Source organism: Urtica dioica, chromosome 10, assembly GCF_054948205.1.
Source record: "Urtica dioica subsp. dioica isolate 48M chromosome 10, U.dioica_male_clone48M_v1_H2, whole genome shotgun sequence".
NCBI lineage: Eukaryota > Viridiplantae > Streptophyta > Magnoliopsida > Rosales > Urticaceae > Urtica > Urtica dioica.
Window position 1 is genome coordinate 17,572,570 of NC_142765.1, and position 20,212 is coordinate 17,592,781.

The 20,212-nt window shown below is 36.3% G+C and overlaps 2 protein-coding genes and 1 non-coding gene across 3 annotated transcripts; all 3 read right to left on the minus strand.

The window, feature by feature from the left end:
* Positions 1–1,134: 1,134 nt before the first annotated feature.
* On the minus strand, positions 1,135–5,562 carry LOC149383638 (protein KINESIN LIGHT CHAIN-RELATED 3-like). Its single transcript, XM_089628643.1, has 4 exons — positions 5,379–5,562; positions 3,761–4,794; positions 2,232–3,146; positions 1,135–1,731 (listed from the first exon to the last, which is right to left on the minus strand). The coding sequence occupies exons 2-4, from the start codon at positions 4,771–4,773 to the stop codon at positions 1,524–1,526; spliced, it is 2,136 nt and encodes a 711-aa protein (XP_089484769.1). The 5' UTR covers positions 4,774–4,794; positions 5,379–5,562; the 3' UTR covers positions 1,135–1,523.
* Positions 5,563–13,110: 7,548 nt separating this feature from the next.
* Positions 13,111–13,190, minus strand: TRNAL-UAG (transfer RNA leucine (anticodon UAG)). Its single transcript has one exon. It is a non-coding gene; the product is annotated as a tRNA-Leu (tRNA).
* A 436-nt stretch (positions 13,191–13,626) lies between these two features.
* LOC149383640 (serine/threonine/tyrosine-protein kinase HT1-like) lies at positions 13,627–17,363 on the minus strand. Its single transcript, XM_089629498.1, has 3 exons — positions 16,518–17,363; positions 14,806–15,261; positions 13,627–13,956 (listed from the first exon to the last, which is right to left on the minus strand). The coding sequence occupies exons 1-3, from the start codon at positions 16,848–16,850 to the stop codon at positions 13,705–13,707; spliced, it is 1,041 nt and encodes a 346-aa protein (XP_089485624.1). The 5' UTR covers positions 16,851–17,363; the 3' UTR covers positions 13,627–13,704.
* Positions 17,364–20,212: the final 2,849 nt, after the last annotated feature.

Here is a 20,212-nt window from a genome sequence, read left to right on the forward strand (position 1 = left end):
AGAACAATAATAAACAAATAAATAAAAACGATAATTGTGGGGACAATGAACCTTAGGCCCAGCCCAAAAAAATTAGAATTAAGCTAAATCTCGAAAAACTACCTGAGAAAAAAAAATCGAATTGGCTCGGCCTCGAGGTTCAACTCTCGCTTCTATTACAGGATCAACCCTTCCTTACTTCGACGGCCCTCCCCTCCAATAATGATCTCCCTCTCCTCGAAGAATCGGCTCCTCCCTTTGGCATGGGTACACTCATTTACCGATTGAGATTTACCTGCTCGTAGAAATATAAGTTTCTCTCAACTTCATAAATTATGTCATTCTCTCTCACACATCAAATTTCTTTCCGTAGATTGAATTCGAACACCCACTCACTTCATATTGTGATTCGACTAGTGTTGAACATTAGAACGAGTCGCGAGAAAACCTTTCACGCCCCAACAACTCACTTCTCTTTTTCAAATGACGAGTGATCGAAAATCGATTTTTCGATGAGAGCGTTGATATGAGAAGCCCATGACCCTCCAATTTTGATGATAACAATGATGAAGGTCAAGTCCTCATGCGGAAGTTTAAAGAACTTACAATAATATGCAATGCAATCAAACAAAAAAAATAAAATAAAAAAACAATACATAAATATTTCTGTCCGTCTTCATTTTGTTCTCTCCTTTTAATTTCACTTACAATCGGTGCTATCCTCGGCAATAATTGACAAATCTTAAAAATAAATGCCAGTGAATTATTAAAAATTTATTGTCAGCTCATCTGTGTGGACTATTATAGTATATAGTAACTTATATGTATATATTTTTTTTGGCTGTTGTGAAGGTCAAGAATGAATGAGAATAATCTTTTTGGAATCTATCAGTGGTTCAGATTCATATTATATAACTACCACCAAGAAGAACTAAGCACAAGTTCACAACCATTGTCAGAGAAAAATAAATACATGAAATATTTTCTGTGATAAAGAAAACACATAAAATAGGACAACCTACAGACAGCAAACTTCATGCCAGAAAATGAAATGTACAAATCTTTTTATTATTATATTTGTTGAATTATTGGCATGCAAATGGGTCACCATTAATCTTTGAATAACATAAATGTGATTGAGATAAGATATATAAATCGCTGGCATTTGGTATTTACACTAAATCCCATCAAATGCTGTTCAAATCAATAAAGCTCATCAAATCTAAATGAATCTTCAAAGCTAACAAGAGTCTGATTCACAACTACATGAATTTTCCTTTTCCATTTTTTTTTCTTTTCCCTTTTCATGAAATAATTAAATACATAGTGGAAATGTTACCTAGGCAACACACACAGCACAATCAAAACAATACCATCCTAAAACAAATAAATTATGAAAACAACACATTCTTCAAACCTTCCTTTTTTGCCTGTATTCTTTTTTTCTTCTTGCACCTTCAATATCTTTGTTTTTTTGTATTTGGTGTATCTTTTTTCTTTCTTCCTTATTTTTTTCCCCCAAAAGAAATTTATAAATATTTCTCTCACACCTTAATCCCGGCTTCTTCTTTAACCCCATTCGTATCGAGCAAGGTCTCGAGGGATCGGGCTTTTCTGGTGCGGGCCCGGCCCGCTTCCTTGAGAAGCTCAGCAAGCCTTCTCTTCTCTTCGTCCACGTCCGGATTTGCCGTCCCAAGTTTCTCTTCCCTCACTCCAACCACATACTCCAACAGCTCAATTGCATCATCCAACCTGGTTTTCACAATTTTTAAAATAATATTTATATATATATATATATACATTTAAGAACTTGGTGACTAAGAAAAACAAGCTAAACATTTCAAAATTGGATAATTGATTTAATATTTTAGTTTACCTCCCCTGTCCCAACTGCAAGAAATACATAAATTTAATAACTTGGAGACAAAGGAACAATTTTTTTTAGAAACCCATTCAAAATTATTTTAAAAAAAATTAATTTAAGTTTACCACCCAACCCAACTGCAATAAATAATAAATTTATAAACTTGGTGAGAATTAAACATTTTTTTTTCAATATTTTAATTTACCTCCCAGACCCAACTTCAAGAAATCCATAAATTTAATAATACTTGAAGACCAAGAATCATTTTTTATTTTTTTTCCAAAACATTCTAAATAAATAAATTTAACCACCCAACTGCAATAAACAAATAAATTTATGAACTTGGTGACCAATGAACATTTTTTTTTTTCAAATTTTTTATTTTTACCTTCCGATAGCGTCGTAGGCGGCGGCGAGGTTGCTGTAGACCCCGAGCGTGTCGGGGTGGTAGGGCCCGCACTCTCTGCTTAGAACCTCGCGAGCCTCCTCGAAGAGCTTCGCGGCCTCGTCGACGGCGAGCCTCTGAACGCACGCCAAGCCCATCTGATTGAGCGCGACCCCGAAAAAAGCGCTCCTTCTCTCTCCTCCGCCGGCCCTCAGCTTCGCCACCGCGCTCGCGAACCTCCGGTACGACTCGTCGTAGTCTCCGAGCATGTAGCTCATGACCCCCATCTGAGCCTCGATCCCCGCCACGGCGCTCTGCTGCCCCGCCGACCCGGCGTAGATCCCCAACGCCCTCTCCAACAGCACGAGGGCCCGCCGGAGCTCGTCCATCCCCTCGAAGATCGCCGCCACGTCGGTGAGCCCGCCGGCGACCTCCTCCGCCGGAAAGCCCGGCGGGACGGGCCTCTCGTAGATTCGGAGGGCGTTCTCGCAGTAGGATCTGGAGTCGCGGATCTTGCCGGTCTTGTTGTAGAGCTCGGCGAGGCGGACGAAGACGGAGGCGACCGAGGGGTGGGTCTCGCCTTTGGTGGATTTGAAGACGGTGAGGGCTTTTTGGTAAGAAAACGCGGCCTCGTCGAAGCGGGAGAGGGACGAGTAGGCGTCGCCGATGCTGCAGTCGACGGAGGCGGCCTCGGCGTCGAGGCTGTTGGCGGACAGGGCCATGCCGGCCAGGACGAGGTGCTCGAGGGCGGCCTCGTGGTCCCCTTTCGTCTCGTAGATCAGACCCATCAGCCTCCGGTCCGCCGCCTCTTCCAACGAGGCCGGGGACCCGTTCTCGCGGTGGATCTCAAGGGCCGATTTGCAGAGCCGCTCCGCCTCGTCTAAACGCATCGCCTGCACGTGGGCCTCCGCCAAGTACCTGCTGGTCAAGGCGAGTTTTCGGTTAAATAGACGTTTTTTTTTATTATTATTTTAAGAAAAAAACGAATTTTATTTTTGTTAAAACCCGACTAAATCCACGAGGCTCGGGCTTTATCGACTTGGAGACTACCCCAGTGGCATCAATTGTCAGGTAAGGTACTATTCATGAATGAATAAAATACACTCTAATAAAAGCTAAAAAAAAAAAAAAAAAAAATTTAAGAGAAACTCGAAAATTAAATTAAAAAAGAGGAAAAAAAAAGAAAGCTTCTACTATGAAGAAGCAAAATACAAGCTAGAAAACACTAGACCAATCTCTGGAAAGATCGGACAGACTAAAGGAGCTAAAAGCGGGATCGAGGGTCGCAAGCCAAAAGCTAAAATTTAACCCAAAAAAAATATTCAGTCTGTTTTTTGGGGCAGAACGGACTGGAATTTTAGTTTCCGGTTTATTCTGGTTGTGTTTTCCCTGATTTAGACCGACCTCTTGGGGTTAAATTAACCGAACAAAAATTTAAAAAAAATAAATAAATACACGACTCAATTTTATATCGGCTTATTTCAGTTAACTTAACGAGGAATATTTGTTTTTTCGACCTGTTTTAGCTTTACCTGAACGTCTCGCCGACCCTGGGGTCGGTGTCTCCCAAGGCGCGCCGCTGAATCTCGAGCCCGGACTCGTAGCTCGCCACCGACTTCTCGAGCATCCCAAGCATCGCGTAGGTGTCGCCGAGCTGCATTTGTCCTGCGAACTTCGCGAGGGCGTGCTCTTCTCGCCGTCCCTCGCCTCCGTCGCCGTCGACGTTCGGGATCTCGATCGAACGCTCCAGAATCGGAACCGCCTCGCTGTAGCGGCCCAAGTTGCAGTGGATCGCGGCGGTGACGTGGAGGCACATGACCAGCTCGAGGCTCGGCTCTCCGTCGTCCTTCTTCTTCGAGCACGCCTCGAACGACTTGGCGGCTCTCTGGGCGAGCTCGAGGGCCTTGTTCAGGTGGTCCCCGGACGAGACGAGCTGCCTCGCTTGCTTCAGAAGAAACGGCCCCAAATCCGGGTTGTCCAGAGCCGGCTCGCCCGCCGGAATATTCTCCTCCTCGGCCGCCGGAGAATCGCTGCTCCTCGTCTTCTTCTTCCCGCCACTTCCGGGGCTCGTTCTCCGGTCGAACGGAGGCTTCTTCTGAGGCGTCGTCTTCGCTTTTCCCTTCGGGCTCGGCTTCTTCTGAATCGGCGGCTCGGCTCTCTCTTCTGGGCTTTCTTTCTTGGAACCTGAATCGGACCGAGATTCGTTGCTCGGTTGCTTTCCCATCATCACTTCCTCTTCGATGATTTCGACTTCCCTCATCTCTCCTCCGACCAAATGACGGAGCTCGGAGTCGATCCTCGACTCCTCGCCGTCCGATCCGAAGCTGCGCCGCGAGGGAGACTGGTCCGAGCTCTGCATATCGCACACGTTCTCGTAAAGCTGCTCGATCGAGGTGTCGATTGCGGCGACCGCTTCTTCTTCTTCTACCTCGTTGGTCTTCGGGGATTTGTTTGCACCGTTGCTCTCTTTCGGAGGAGGGGTTGAGTTTCCATTGACAAGCCTATTATCTTCGGTGGGTTCGTCGTCCATGGCGATCCCAGGCATGTCAAATTCCTAATTTTTCGCCTGCAAATCAATATGGGATCAAGTTGATGGTAAAAATCTACCGAAAATTCAACAGCATAACAGCACTTATTCAACCTTCAAAGATCACATCTTTTTTTTTTTTTTTTTTTAATTCTGAATAGAAAAGATTTGTGCTTTCAGTTCACTTATAAAATTCCAAGCTGGTATGAACTTGAGAAGCAAACAAGAGTTAATAATTGGGAAGAGAAAATCCAAATCAGAGAGAGCATTGTTAAGAGTTTCAACAGCACGAGGACAAATTAACAGATAAAGCACACAAAAACATAAATCCGAAGCATAAATGAGTTTTTTTTTTTTTAATATTTTGCTTATCAACAAATTTCCAACAAATAAACAAGCTAAAATAGAACATGAAAAACCCAGACTGAAGTTTCTCATATGAGATCTTTACAAGCAAGAAAATGAGATGAACGAGCTAGCTACTAAAACCCATATTAAATAACACCAAACAGCAATAAATCCACTAATCAGACAATACCGACAAAAAAAAAAGTTTGTTTGATGATTCAAAATCAGAGCAAACCGAAGAAGAAAAAAACTACAGAGAAAATTGGAAGACATACCTTGACAATAAACTATGAAGAGAAAAGTCGTAGGGTGATTTGTTCTCTGGGTGTCATTTAAAGATGCATATTTATACCAATAATATATTTAATTACGAATTGAGGAAAACTGAAGTGAAAACAACAATCTGTTTTTCGGTGGTATGGAATATATTTAAGCTGCGAAATGAAAAGGACAACAGGAAATGGATTGTATATTAATATTGTTTATAACAAAAAGTAAACGTATATTTTATTATTTAGAAAAAGAAATCTCCAGGGACAAAATAGTAATAAATAGTTTTTTTTTTTAATCAAGTCATAAATAGTTGGATTGCAAAAAAAATTAAAAAAGTTTCAGACTTTGCAGGTCAGATGGGAGAAAAAAGAAGCGGAGACGGTGATCATTTTTCTTTTCTTCCCTTTTATTAAGTTTTCTCTTTGCTTTAGCTTTTGCGCTGGGATTTGCCACGTGGCAACTTTACATTGGATTAATAATTGGAAATGACAATTTTACCTTCCATTTTTTTTTTGTCTGGTAGAATTTTTTTGGGTAGATTGTGCATGTTCATATGGACCAAAGGTCTCACTCTTGAAGTTACTTTGCTTCTTCTAAGCTTGAGTGAAAAGATGGTCAACGTGTTTGGAATTCAAGATATGTTTAGTCAAATTTACATGTGGAAATCTAGAAGAAAACCATAGGTTAAATAGTGAAGCGCAAATGTTATATAAATTTTAGTGCATTATGGCAATAATATGCTCTTTTTGAGGGGGGTGTTAAAGGAAGGGTATATCCTAATAATACCTCCATTTTGGGATCCAATGGAAAACAATGCATTTAATGGAATAGGGTATATCACATGACTCGTTAAGAAGATGTTGTGTTTTGCATGACCTTGTTACTTGGTGGATTTTAAATTTTTTTCTAGCTCTTAGTTTCATGCTAGCATATGGCTACCATGTATGTTATTACCACCAACTATTTTGGTTGAGTAACATCAAGTGAAGTTAGGGCAAAAATTACATAATTAATCTAAAACGTGTGTCACTTTTCATATCTCAATTACGTTTTTTAAAATATTTCGACAGTAATCGTTTCTCTTTTCTCTAGACAAAAAAAAAATATGTTCTAAATCTAATCAACAGTTATTAAAATTTGGTTAACAATTATACAAATTTGGTTAACAGTTAATAAAATCTAGTCAACAACTATTGAATTTGAACAATAACTATTGAAAGTTGGTTAACAGTTATTGAAATTTAGTTAACAGCTATTGAAATCTAGTTAGCAGTTATTGAAATATGGTTCAAAATATTAGTATACTGAAATTTGGTTCAAAATATTAGTATATTGAAATCTGGTTATAATTAGTTATTGAAATTTGATTAACAACTATTGAAATCTAATTAACAGTTATTGAAATCTAGTTACAAATTATTAAGGGCAAAATAGACACTTCAAAATTAAAACTGCAATTTATGAAAACTAAAAGAATCTAATTTCACAAACTTAGGAGAGTGGAAGAAATTATAAAAATTGAAGAGCGTAAACAATTAAAATTAAACCAAGTTGTTCGGGAAAAAAATTAATGAATCGCATACCACGGAAATTATATTAACTGCCCTCAATTGTGGCGTAGTTAAAAATGATCATCATATTTAAAAAGACAAAGAAGGAAGCAAAACACAATCGATTGCATGAATGATAAGGTATTATTCCTAAAATATAAGTTGAATAATAAAAAAAACAAAAAATTGGTTACGTAAGCCACCTAAACTATAGGAATTGTAAATTAGCCAACCTTTGATAAATACTTTGTAAATAGTCAACTTGTATACGTGGCAGCCTATTAACTACCTAAAATATATGTTTGGTTGTGTTAAATAAGGCTTTTATTAATCTGTTAATAAGTTTACTTGGCTATTTACAAGAAATTAACCAAATGTGGGCTATATCTCAATCCACTATATCCGTGTGGTTATATAACTTAATAATCCTAAAAAAAACCAAGTAATAACGTATATAATTGTTTATAATAGAAATGTTCGCTTATGAGTGATCCTAACTTCTTGTTAAATTATTTCTATGCTTAGAGAACGGAAGTTTAAATCTCACCAATGTAAAATTGTTTCATGTTTGAAGTTTAAATGGTATTCCTTATGATTTGTTTATGAATATCTAATATAATTATGTATAATTCATGACATAAATAATAAAATATTTTTAAGAAATAAAAAGACATGTTTCTTATTTCATTTTTTAGACAATTTTTTATGTACAAAAAAATATATGTTGGCTAAATTGTCTCACAAATGAATCAACTACGTGATCTTCAACGATAAGGTTATGAGCGTTCATCGAATCTCATCATGCTTATAAAATATCCTAAAAGATAATTAGAAACCTCATTTTTCAACTTTGACAACAAAAAATCATTTTATTTTTGTTGGCATAGCTTTTGGTGTAAAATTTTTGCTGCCACATTCATCTAAAATACAAGAGCACTTTAACTCTTTTACATTTTTATAGAAATATTCACCGGAGTAAAAAGCTACCGCCATGAAAATTTGGTGAGTCTCGTATAATTAAGTTTCAGCAACAATAAGAGCAGTCCATATGCTCTCAAAAACAAGTTGTTCTTAATTCGTTTACAAGATTGATACTTCTACATGTTATCAGATTCAAATCCATTAAGTCCAAACGGGTATTTGGTTAAGTTCAAGATGAACGAATGCAAAGAGCTACCATTATTAGGGGACATGTTCCGAATCTCATTTGAAAAATGAATGTAAATTAGTAATTGTAAATAAACATAAGAGATTACTCATCTTGTTATCAATTGGTTTTAAAATGAAACCTCATGACCTTTTTAACATGATATTATCACCAAATTCAGTCATGATTTAGGCCTCCATTTCTACAAATTCCATGCTATATTTGTTTAATCTTAGACGTGAGTAGTGTAACAGAAAATCACACATCGACTAGAGATCTATATGTGTGCCTCTTATACAAGTGATGGGTTACTTTTTTCATTAGATAGAACTCCATGGCATTTAAGTAAATATAATGTCGCGGTCAATTGACTAAAATAAACAATGAGATGTGTAAAACCACGACATAAAAGCTTAATCCAAATTCTCACACTACATCAATGTCGTCAAACGCATATCACTATTCGCAGTAAAATTGGAAGTGTACATATAACTATACCTGTGCGACTCACACCATTCCTAGTGAATCCTCATTAAGTGCAAATTGATTTATGCGACTCATTTTTGCCGGAAATTATCAATGTATAATCTCATACCTCATATTATGTATATATGATGTCATCACATGCAAAAGTGATAATGACACTTCCTACAAATTCTGTACTTTTTTTTTTTTTGCTTCCAAACAAATTTAGCACTTGAGAAAGATCTTTTGACCGATCAGCTAGAGAAATGAATAGATCAATAAAGTAAGCTAGCTTTGTGGCGTTAAGTGGCCAATAACATCTTGAAAAGAGACAATTGGGAACCTAAAGATGCATAGCTTTTTTGAATAATTATGTGGGTAAGTGAGTTTGCATATCTCTAGGTGGAAATGATAACAAATGATTTCGGGACTAAAACGTATGTACTATGCTAAATCAAGAAATTATATCATCTATCCTTAGCAAATTTGGACCATCAAAATTATGAATTAGACAAATAGAAAAAGAAAAAAAAAACTCATAAAAACATAGCTTTAAGGAGAGGCAAAACCTGCTACTAATATAAGCTAATGAGTATATATATTTGGGGTCCACTTGGCATTGGTATATATGAATGTATTCATCATTTAAAACCATAATCATCCATATTGTTGCACCAAAAAAGAGCATCATGACATTGATGACCTATATGCTAATACTTCGAAATAAGATTTACAACAAATAGGGTCTTTGCCCCAACATTTATAGGAAAAATTAGCATCTTGGATATTGACCTTTTTGTTATTATTTTAAAGTAAGGTCTTACAAATTGAAGACATAAATTGATGATGCTTGAAATGGGGTATTTTGAAGAATGTCCTTAATCTGTCAAATTTAATCTCTGTTTTTATAACTGTTTGTAATATACATTGAGGCGTTGGCAGTAGTTCATACACTCCTAAGATATACTATTTTCATTCACGCACTACGCGCGTAAGAGAAGATAGAGAATAAGAGCAAAAAAAATAGGCAGGAAAAAGAAGAGATAGAGAAGAAATTTAAAAAACAAAAATAGAGAAATAATAAATTAAAAAGATAGAAAGTTAAACAATAAAAAAAAAAAATCAAAACAGTCACATGTTGTCTTTGGCGTTGCCATCTTGCGGCCTCATGATAAAAGTTGAAAAACTCTTTGCTACTTATTAGAGCATCTCTAATGCTAAGAGTAGTCAGCGTTTACCACATTTTTATTATAATGATATTCAATTATAACATTATTTCATGTCATTTATTTGGAAATTTACAAACAAACAAAAAAACACTCCAATGGTATTAACTTTTAAAGGTGTCAACTATAATCTTATTTTATTTTTCACTTTATTAAAAATTGGAAAACAAAGAATAAAATTAAGTTGACATCGGTATCAAAAAAGCAGCGATGCCCAACTTGCTCTTTTTTTAAGCCAACTCCAATGGATAGACTACATTGAGTGACATTCATGTCATGTCCATGCAACTCAAGTTGCCACCCATTGGAGATGCTTTTACTTATGTGGAGATATGTCACTAAATATAATATTTTATTAACAACCAATTGCAAATCTATATTTTAGTTTGACTTCTTAATAAAATTATTAGATTTAAATTTAAGTAGATTTGTACTTAAAATTTATGGTCTCCCAATCCATTTAATCCTTCATTGAGTAGTGGGTTTTCTCTCATGTCTCTCCTCAACCTCAGTTTTTCTTCTTTTTAGATCTAGATCTAGATCTAGTTCTCTTTCTCTCATCTGGGGTCGATTCCAATGGAGACTCCGATCATGGCTGGCTGTCTTTCGGTCCCGGAAGAAGTCATGCAACGAAAAGTAATCAGAGTAGAGAAGCAACAACGAGCTTGGTGCTACGGCTTTGCGGCTTGTTCCTCGGCGACGGCGATAATGCAATGTGGTTCCTCTCCGGCAACGGTGCTGCGTGGCTCTCCAATGACAACGATGTGTGGCTCTTGGACAATGGAGACGGCGCTGTGTGGCTCCTCGGCGATGTCAACGGTGTTGTGTGGCTCTCCGGCGATGGCAACGGCGTTGCGTGGCTCTTCGGCGATGTGTAGCTCTTTGGCGATGGCTACGACGCTACATGGCTCATCGTCGATGTTGAGAGCACTGCATAGTCTCCGGCGACGGGGGCTGAGCGACGTGGTTCCTTGGCAGGTGTACGGTGTGGCTACGACGGTGCGGTGGCGTGGCTGCTCCGCGACGAGAACACTCTGACGTGGCTCATCGGCGGTGCCTATCAAATTCTGGTGGCGAGTTTAAATTTTATTTTGGTTTTTTTGTTTTAAGAATATTTTTGAATCTTTTATTTTGTTGTTGCGTTTTGTTTAGTTTGATTTGTTATGGAGTCGGCTTAGCTGTCGTCCACTATTCCGGTGTGGATTTCTTGTTAGGTTTTGATCTATACAGGCTGAAGAGTCATTTTCTTCGTCGTCATCGGACCGAAGTTGTTTGGATATATCCATCAACCATCATAGGTTTATTGAAAGAGCTTTATGCGTGCTCGAATCTTATTGTGCTCGTTGTTTTTACTTTTGTTGGAAGCATACGCAAAACTGCAATCATCATAACTTAGTTTTATATTCACTTCGGCTTAGGTCTGTGATGTTTCTTGTAGTAAAATGTTACTCTCCTATATTGATGGGTGTTTTATCCAATTTCTAATAGAAAATCCGTACGTTTTAAAAAAATATATATATCAAGTATATTTGTAGATGAGCTTATTATTTGACGCCTCGTAGAGTTCGTTTATCAAATTGTTTATTTATTTACCTTTTAAAATATTTATTTGGAAATAAATTATTGTACTTTGATCAGTTTGATATTTATCTTTAAAATTCACAACGTGTGTAAATCTAGAATGTTTTTTATTATTTAAGTCTACACACCGGCGAATATGATTAAGTAATAATAGTGCAATTGATGTGATAATCTTATTTAAATGTTGATGATGATTATTGACTTAAAACATTCGGAAACCATATCTTTGGGGAAAATTGAGAGAAGAAATCAGTGACACCTTTTTACTTAAATAATTGTGTTTAAAGATTATAACAAAGCAATCGTACGTAATATGCATAATGTTCCGTTTTGGCTAGATATTCATCATGCAAAGCACTAAAAATCATATCATGGCATATGTTGGCGTTGCACACCATTTAGAAAACAAACTTGTATCCGAAATCTAATGTCAATTACAGTAAACCTCATCGAACTGAATTTAATTTGCATGGTAGTATAACTTAAATTATATATATGCATATATATATATATATATATATTTTATAAATATATACATATATATATATATATATTAATACCGCGAGATTGGTTGCAAATTTGCAATGTTGACTTGTATTAAGGCTGCACAAAACTGAACCGAAAATTGGATAAAACGGATATCTAAATCGATCCGAAATCGAAATCTAGAGCCATGTCAAATAACCAAATTTCGGATTCGGATAATCGATCCGGTTTCAAAAACTGGACCGGATATCGATTTTGATTTTAGACAAATTCGGATATCGTTATATAACCGAATTTTTTATTTTTATTTAAAAATTAAACTTGGGTGTTTAATTTTATTTAGACCTCACGATTCGGGAAAAAAATACCTCACGACTTTTAATTTGATATTTTATTTGACAAGTGCATTTTCTATTTATTTATTAAAACTAATTTATTTTAACTATATGTCATAATAAATAGATGATGATGAAGTTGTCATAGAAGAAGAGGTTTCTCGTATATAAACTCTTACTCCTACTACGACAACTTGATTATATAATATGTCAAGGTAAAATTGTTAGTACGGTTTCAATTGTATGTTTGCGTTATTATGATCATGTTGTAATTTATAATTTTATTCAGTTTTTTATGACTCGTTTGTATCGTATTTTGACCATTGTAATAGTTATAGAACCAAATATGGATATTGGATAACCGATTTCTTTAAACTGGATATAAAACTGTATCCGAAATTTAAAAAAACCGGATAACCAAATTTTGAAAATCAGATATTGGATTTAAGAAAGCGGATAATCGAATATTTGGATAATCGAATTTCGATTTTAGACTAAACTAGACCGGATGTTATACTGAATTTTAAAAACTGAAAATTCAGATACATGTATAAAAAATTGTCAAAATCCGACCCTAATCGATCCAATTTCAGCATCAGGCAACAGCTAGACACAGATTAGTTACATTGGTTACTGTTTTTCATGGTATATTCAGTGATTAGTGGAGGGATTTTATTTCCCTTCGAATATAGTGTTGGCCAGTTACTTTATAATGTTGGTCATGCTTTCTTATTAAAAATAAATAAAGCTTATATAGCCTATAGGATTAGGAGTATGAGATCAATCAATCACATGTAAATTAAACACACACACAAAAAAAGAGCAATGGTTGTCGTCAAGTTAATTAAAGCTCCTGTCCATAAACATTGAGGAAAATAAAATCAAATATGGTAAATTACGATTAGATAACCTCTCTGTTTTAGAGGAGAAAAAATAGAACATTTTGACAGCTGTGGGATTTGAACCCACGCCCTTGCGGACCAGAGCCTAAATCTGGCGCCTTAGACCACTCGGCCAAACTGTCTCAGTGGTAATCAACTTGTAATCTTATAATTATATACAAGTAAAGTTTAATTTATAATTAATTATGTTTGACATACAAGATTCCAAGGATCTTTGTTCCGGAGCTGCTCTCAAGTCGTGTAATTTATTTATTAAAAATAGGAAATATATTCAATAGAGCTAACTGAAGGATGTAACAAATTCTTTATAGCAACGCTATTTTTAATAAGCCAAAAGTTGTTCTCACAGACCCACCCCAAAAAAAAAAAAAAAAAAAGTTCAACTTATTAAGGAAGAAATTTGTTTTAGTTGCAAATGAAATCACAGGGACAATCTCTGTCGGATAAATGATTATTAAAATTTTCACATTGGATGTAGTCCAAGAGATCTAGTACGTACAAATTGAAACACTAATTAAAAAAAAAAAGGAACTGATTTAGTTCCAGTATATTGAAAAGAAGAAGAAAAGAGGACTTGATAATGATATTTCAATATGGTACAGTTAAATGACATTATGCGTTGAACCCGATTTTTTCCTAGACTTTTAAAGAAGAGGATTTGTTGCGGGACTTCAACGTTGGCAAGCACCGGAAAATAATACTTAAACCCGAGGGCGGTTTGTAAGACAAGAAAAAATCGGGATCGCGATCGAGGGCGTCCGAGTAACTCTCGAGAATCATAACTATCTCGTCGAAGTGCGGTCGTTTGTCGGGATTGCTTGACCAACATCTGTTTATCAGATGACTCAATGCCACGGGACAATCAGACGGCAATGGAGGCCTTGCATTCTGTGAAGATAAAAAAAAAAAAAAAAAAAAAAAAAAAAAAAAAAAAAAATTGAGACATTATAGTTAGATTTAAAACAGAATTCGCAATTCGCTTGAGCCAATTAATATATTTTGAACTTTCAACGTCTGTTTTTTTCTTTCACTCAACAATGTTCACCTTTAAAAAGAGGAGAGGCTTTGCAAAATATATCGGGCTATGGATTAGGACTACAAAACAAAAAAAAAGCCATCTTCAATCCCCCAAGTAGAATTGTCTCAAACATAGATGCTTTTTCTTATGCGAATTGAGCCTATTGTTTAGTACTTCTCCTACAAGAACTAAGGAAATTGAGCAACTACGTTTTTTCCCCTCTAAATTCGCACTAAACAAGCGATTAATCCCCTAATTATCTAAAAATTATGAATCCTATAATCCCTAAACCCCAACTCTTGAAAATATTCGATCAGCATAAGTGTAGGCTATATTCCTGCTTAAACAGATACGTATATCATGCATGCGCAATTAAAAGAAAAAGAAAACAAAAAATTGAAATCAAGCAGCTATGTTTTCCCCCCTAAACTTAGATGAACCAAGCCATTAACCCCCTAATTATCTAATAATCATGAATCCTATAATCCCTAGATCCCAACTCTAGAAAAAAAATATTCGATCATCGGAGATTTCCCTTGCTTCATAAAAATAAAAAAAAAAAAAAAAAAATCAGATTTTTCTAGTTTCAGCGTTACTGATCTTATAGCGCGACCTAGTTTATATTTTGCTTCGTTCTAGACGAAGCTTTCCTTTTTTTTTTTAAATAAAATTATATTCAATTGATCATACGTACATAAATACATGCGTGTGAAATATACCTTTTGGGAGACGGCGAAGGCGGCCTGTTCGGGTGTCATGTTCTCGAAGGGCGTCAAGGCGGTCAAGATCTCCCAGAGGACGATGCCGAAGCTGTAGACGTCGACCTTCTTTGTGTGGTGCTTTTCCTGAATCACCTCCGGAGCCATCCATCGGTACGTTCCCGTGAACCCTTTGGCGCTCCCGCACTGGGACTCGAGGCACGAGATCCCGAAATCGGCCACTTTGACTCGCATCTCGTCGTCCAAAAGGAGATTCTCCGACTTGAGGTCTCGGTGAAGCACGCCCTGTGAGTGCAGGTATTGCATCCCAAGGGCTATGTCGAGGCTCAGCTTCAGGACCAGCTTCACAGGGACCGAGTGTGGCTCTTGGTGGTGGAGGTATTTCCTCAGAGACCCGCCTCCTAAATACTCCGTTATTATGCAGAACACCGGCGCCTTCTTACAAGCTCCCACGAACTGTGTGAATCGAGTTTTTAACATTCGATCAATTTTTTTCTTCCTTTGTATATTGCAGTTCAGCTCTGGATTTCTAAGCATGTTTCGGAACAAATTGGCAATCAAATTTGTAGGGAGTATAGGGGTCTTTATGGTCTTTAATATGACAACTAATTGGTTTATTCGAAACCGGTGAGCATATTTTTTTCGATGTTAAGGTATCTGATACCATGTTAAGGTTTCAAAACAAATTTTTCTTTTTTTTTTTAGAAAAGGTTTCAAAACAAATTGGAAATATGCAAATACAAATGATCATGTTTGTTCGACGAACATATTGTTTTTTTTTTACTTGATTTTCGGGGGGAAAAAAGAATATATGTCGGACCACCAAGTCACTTATGAAAGAAAGAAATAAAAAATCCAATAACATACGGTGATTGATTTTCCGTTCTGCAAGAATTAAAAGTCTTTGTATCGCAAAATCAATTGACAACAAACATACTAGTTGATGAACTTGTAACCCTTATAAAGTCAGTAGATTTCTTCGGAAACAAATTAGCAAACAAACAACAAAAATTTTGATTGGATTTCGTAGCAGTCCTAAACTGCACAGCAATGCAGGTCAGTAAAGTTAAAATGTATTTTAAAACAAATTGGCAATAAGATAATACAAATCTTAACAGGCTTTCACCAAAGTCCTAAACTTATAAGAAGAAAAAAATGCAGGCTAAAATCATGCGTGTTCGAGGACTACCGAAATACTAATTTACTGATATTACCGTTCTCTTTCTATATCTATATATGATCATATATTAAAGGTAAACGGTCAGGATATGTGGATTCCTTGGCATAGTCCTCTAAACTGTTCGTTTAAGCCGTGTTAAGGATTAAAGATCATTTTTCAACACAAATTAGCAATAATCAGAGTATGCATTTTTTTTTTTATTAATATTTCATAGTAGTCCAACACTTCAAAAACAAAAACAAAAAAACAAAATAATGCAGGCGAAAATAATGCCGAGTTCAAGAACCACAAAAATATCATGTTTTTGGCACCATTTTCAGAAGAAGGAATACATCTACGACTGGTATAGTAACAAGTGCAAAAAAAAAAAAAAAAAAAATGAAGATGAAAATCATCGTGTTCGAGGACCACCAAAAACTGATATCCACAGACTGAAATAGTAATGAGTGAATGGATATGGATGAACGGCGGGGCAAAAAAAAAAAAAAAAAAGAATTTCCTAATTTACATATAAAGAGAAGTATTGTCTGACCGAGATGATGTTTGGGTGACGGAGCCGGAAAAGGAGCGCGACCTCGGAGATGAAGTGCGACTCGAGCTCGGCGGCGAGAGCCTCGTCCTCCTCCGGCTGGCTGATGAGCTTGATCGCCACGTCAAGGTTGTTGTACACACCTCGGTAGATCCGGCTATGGCGTCCCGTGGCGAACTTCGAGCCGATGAAGAGCTGCGAGAGATCGGCGCTCCACTCGTCTCCGCCGCCGGACTTGATCTTCGCGCCGGAGGAGACTAAGTACTTCGACCACGACTCAGCTCTCTTGTACTCTCCCAGAGACACTCTCCTCCTCCCTCCGCACATGCTCTTCATCTTCTTCGATTTTTTTTTATTCGCCAAACAAACAACAACTGTACGGACTGACTCGCTGACTCACGAGCTATTCTTCATCTTCTCCGATACAATATCGATTCGATTTCGCCAAACAATAACCGTACGGACTGAGTACTCGTCGTCACTCACCTTCGCACATGCTCTTCGTCTTCTTCTTCTTCTTCTTCTTGTCCTTCTCTGTGATTGATTTGATTTCCCAAACAAAAACCATACGGACTGATTCGCTCACTCACTCGCTCGGTACGGATTTCGCTTTCTTCAAATTCACATTTTGAATGCTAGAGAGAGAAAGTGAAGAATAAGAAGGAGAGAGAGAGAGAGAAAGCTGGCGAATTAGCCTCGCCCTCTGTTTTGTGTGGTTTCGTTGCTTCTCTCTCTCTCTCTCACACTCACTCTCACTCTCTCAAATGCTTCATTTGTTTTATTTATTGAATGTAGTTACTGTTACGTGGCGTATATTTATTTTTTATTATTATTTTTATTTATGTGTGTGTTGGTGTTAGGAATTTTTTATTTATTTATTTGGTGTGTGTGTTTGTTGCGGTGGTGGTGTTATTATGACTCGGAGTCGGTATTATTTTGCACAGCAAAATACCAAAAGCTCGTAACGTGCGAAGATCCTCTTCTGAGGAGACAAACTGGGCTACTTTCTTCATTGTCCTTCTCTTTAATTCCCATTTTGCCCTCTCACGTCTTCACTTATCTCCATCTTGCCACTCATTTTTTGTTCAATGCCTTTTTCTGCTTTTTCCATGGACCGAACCGAAATGACCCTATTTGCTCTACTTATGATTTGTTATTTTGGTAATAAATGTTTGTAGCGTATTATATATATTATTTCAATTAAAGCTTTGTTATACGCATTCTATGTAACTTTCAGTTGCATTCTTTTTATACCGGAAGATTTGTTGTTGTTTTGTTTATGATTGTATGACATATAGTGTCATTCATCCCGTACTATTTAATTTGACTTAATTGTCCACTTTACTCGATCATTCATCTTTTCATCAAGCTGGCTTCTCGGACGGGAGTCCCACGGAAGGAACGGCTTCCGCACGTGAAGTGGGCCTCGCGGAAGTACCGTCTGCCGCGTGGCATGGAAATGACAGTTTTCTTCCGCGTGGCACATGGAAATGGCATGGGCTGTTGGCGTCGGAAGGCATATTACCATTGGATTGACTGAGGATGTGTGTGTGTGTGTGTGTGTGTGTGTGTAACGTGTATATATGGCAGGGGCTGTAGTACTTGTTAGTTTTTATTACTCGTTGAATTAAAAAAAAACAGCACATCAATGTATATTCTATACCGATATTACAGCAACAAAAGAACAAGAACAAAAAATTGTACCTAATAATTATTAATAAAGATGAAATTTAATTTACATATCTATACTTTTTTTTTTTATAAAAAATTAACAGTTTAGTCCATTTCATTTACCATTTTTTAAAAAAATTAACAGTTTAATCCCTTTCATTTACCATTTAAATTTAATTTTTTTATTTTTTTTAATTCCTTATTGGAAGTTAATGGAAATATGGATTTCCATTAAACTTAACGGAAATTCCATTTCCAATAAGCAATGGAAGGCATCAAAATGCCTAATGGAAATAACATTTCCAATAAGAAATGGAAGGTGGCTTATTGGAAATGGAATTTCCATTTCCTTCCAATAGCCAGGATGATCTTTTCATCAAAAATTAATGTTACGTAGAGGAATTATGTCTACTATTTAAGAACTTAATTTCACCAATAAAAAATATATGTGTTAATTACTCAATTCAAATTGAAAAATGTGTCAAATTGTAGATATTTTTCTTAAACTAAACCTGGCATTCGGCAACGGAAGTAACTGAATGAAGGACTTTCGAGTCGTATTTTTGTCTGACGGAATTTCCAAATTCTGTGCGACATGAAAATGACGAAACGATTTTCGAAGACAGGCGGAAGTGGCAGAGGCACTGATCGGAAGAAGATGGAAGACCTGGCTTTCCGCTAGCGCATCTAGGTTTAGTTTTAATTTAATTTAATTTTATTGAATATGGGCCGTTGGATGTAAAATCCAACGACCCATATTGCGTCTGCCATTAAAAGGACTGTAACAACTCGATCAAGCTTTCCTTTATCGTTTTTTTTTATTTTCGTTAAGTTTTTTAGCATTCCCTGAAATACCACTACCGTAAGGCCGGAAACTCCGTCGTTAATGTTAGGAAATTTCCGTTTCAGTCCGAGCCAAAAAGGTTCGTCATCGGAAATGGTATTTCCGGTACCGTCCGATAACGAGGATGAACTAATGAAATAGCTAGCATTATAAAAAAAAATACGTGAATACAAAAAATAAATGCATTTATATATTCATGTACATATCATTTTTATTGTTGACAATGGGACTTCTTCGTCTTTCTTAAGAATTATTGGACTTCGTAATCCCGAGTAATGGGCCACAAAATCATCTAGGCTCATCGACCTCGGTTGTCTTCCAGTTTGGCCAGCCTTTCAAACTCACCTTATTTGAGAGCTGAGAATACAACTCATACGAGAGTGAATTTTGCAAAAGTCAATTTTAATCAAAACCACCGTTTTATCATAATTTGTCTAGAAAACACAATTTAATCATTTTGTTATTGTCATTTAAATATTCAATTGCAATATTGTTTTATCAATAATTATTATTCATATGTCAATTGACACACAGTGAGTGAAAAATAATTCATTCACAAATATTAGAGGGTCGTTAATTAAGTTCAAACCAATTGTCATGTAAAAGTTTATTATTCTTCATGTAAACATATGTAATGACAATAATTCCTAGACGATGTCAAATTTTGACGATTTATTATTTTCTATCATTTTACAAAAACAAAAACAATATTCTTCTAGTTTTCATGACATTATTTAATTGTCACGATAGTTGAGTTGAGCTATATTGGTTAAGGAACGTTACAACTTACAATACAAGGGCGGTTTAACAGAAGCAGAAATATAATAATACAAAATAATAATAAAGAGATAGTGGGACCCACTCTCCGCTGAAAGAAGTCTTCCGTGGGAGTGTCGGACAAGCCGTATGGTCCTCTTTCCGTATACGGTCTCTTCTCTCTGTCTCTCTCTTACTTTTCCTTCTTTACTAAAATCAATGCCCATTATCATATATTATTTATCTATTTAATGTCCATCAATACAAAGAAGTTAATCCTGACAAAACTCAAAAGACGTATAATAAAAAAAAAATGAAAATCACTTCAATACGGTAACATGAGTGGGAAGGAAAACTAGGCAGTGACGATCTTTAATACTTTATTTATGGTACGTTACACGTATGTATAAAATGTAACATGTACATT

What these genes read in the sequence shown, in the direction of transcription:
- LOC149383640 (XM_089629498.1), bottom strand. Translation starts at nt 16,850, where the DNA reads ATGAAGAGCATGTGCGGAGGGAGGAGGAGAGTGTCTCTGGGAGAGTAC. An exon ending in GTCACCCAAACATCATCTCG is followed by an intron (nt 15,262 to 16,517) that starts GTCAGACAATAC and finishes CGATTCACACAG; the next exon opens with TTCGTGGGAGCTTGTAAGAA. An exon ending in CCTTCGCCGTCTCCCAAAAG is followed by an intron (nt 13,957 to 14,805) that starts GTATATTTCACA and finishes TTATCTTCACAG; the next exon opens with AATGCAAGGCCTCCATTGCC.
- LOC149383638 (XM_089628643.1), bottom strand. Translation starts at nt 4,773, where the DNA reads ATGCCTGGGATCGCCATGGACGACGAACCCACCGAAGATAATAGGCTT. An exon ending in AGGGTCGGCGAGACGTTCAG is followed by an intron (nt 3,147 to 3,760) that starts GTAAAGCTAAAA and finishes CTTGACCAGCAG; the next exon opens with GTACTTGGCGGAGGCCCACG. An exon ending in GCCTACGACGCTATCGGAAG is followed by an intron (nt 1,732 to 2,231) that starts GTAAAAATAAAA and finishes TGTGAAAACCAG; the next exon opens with GTTGGATGATGCAATTGAGC.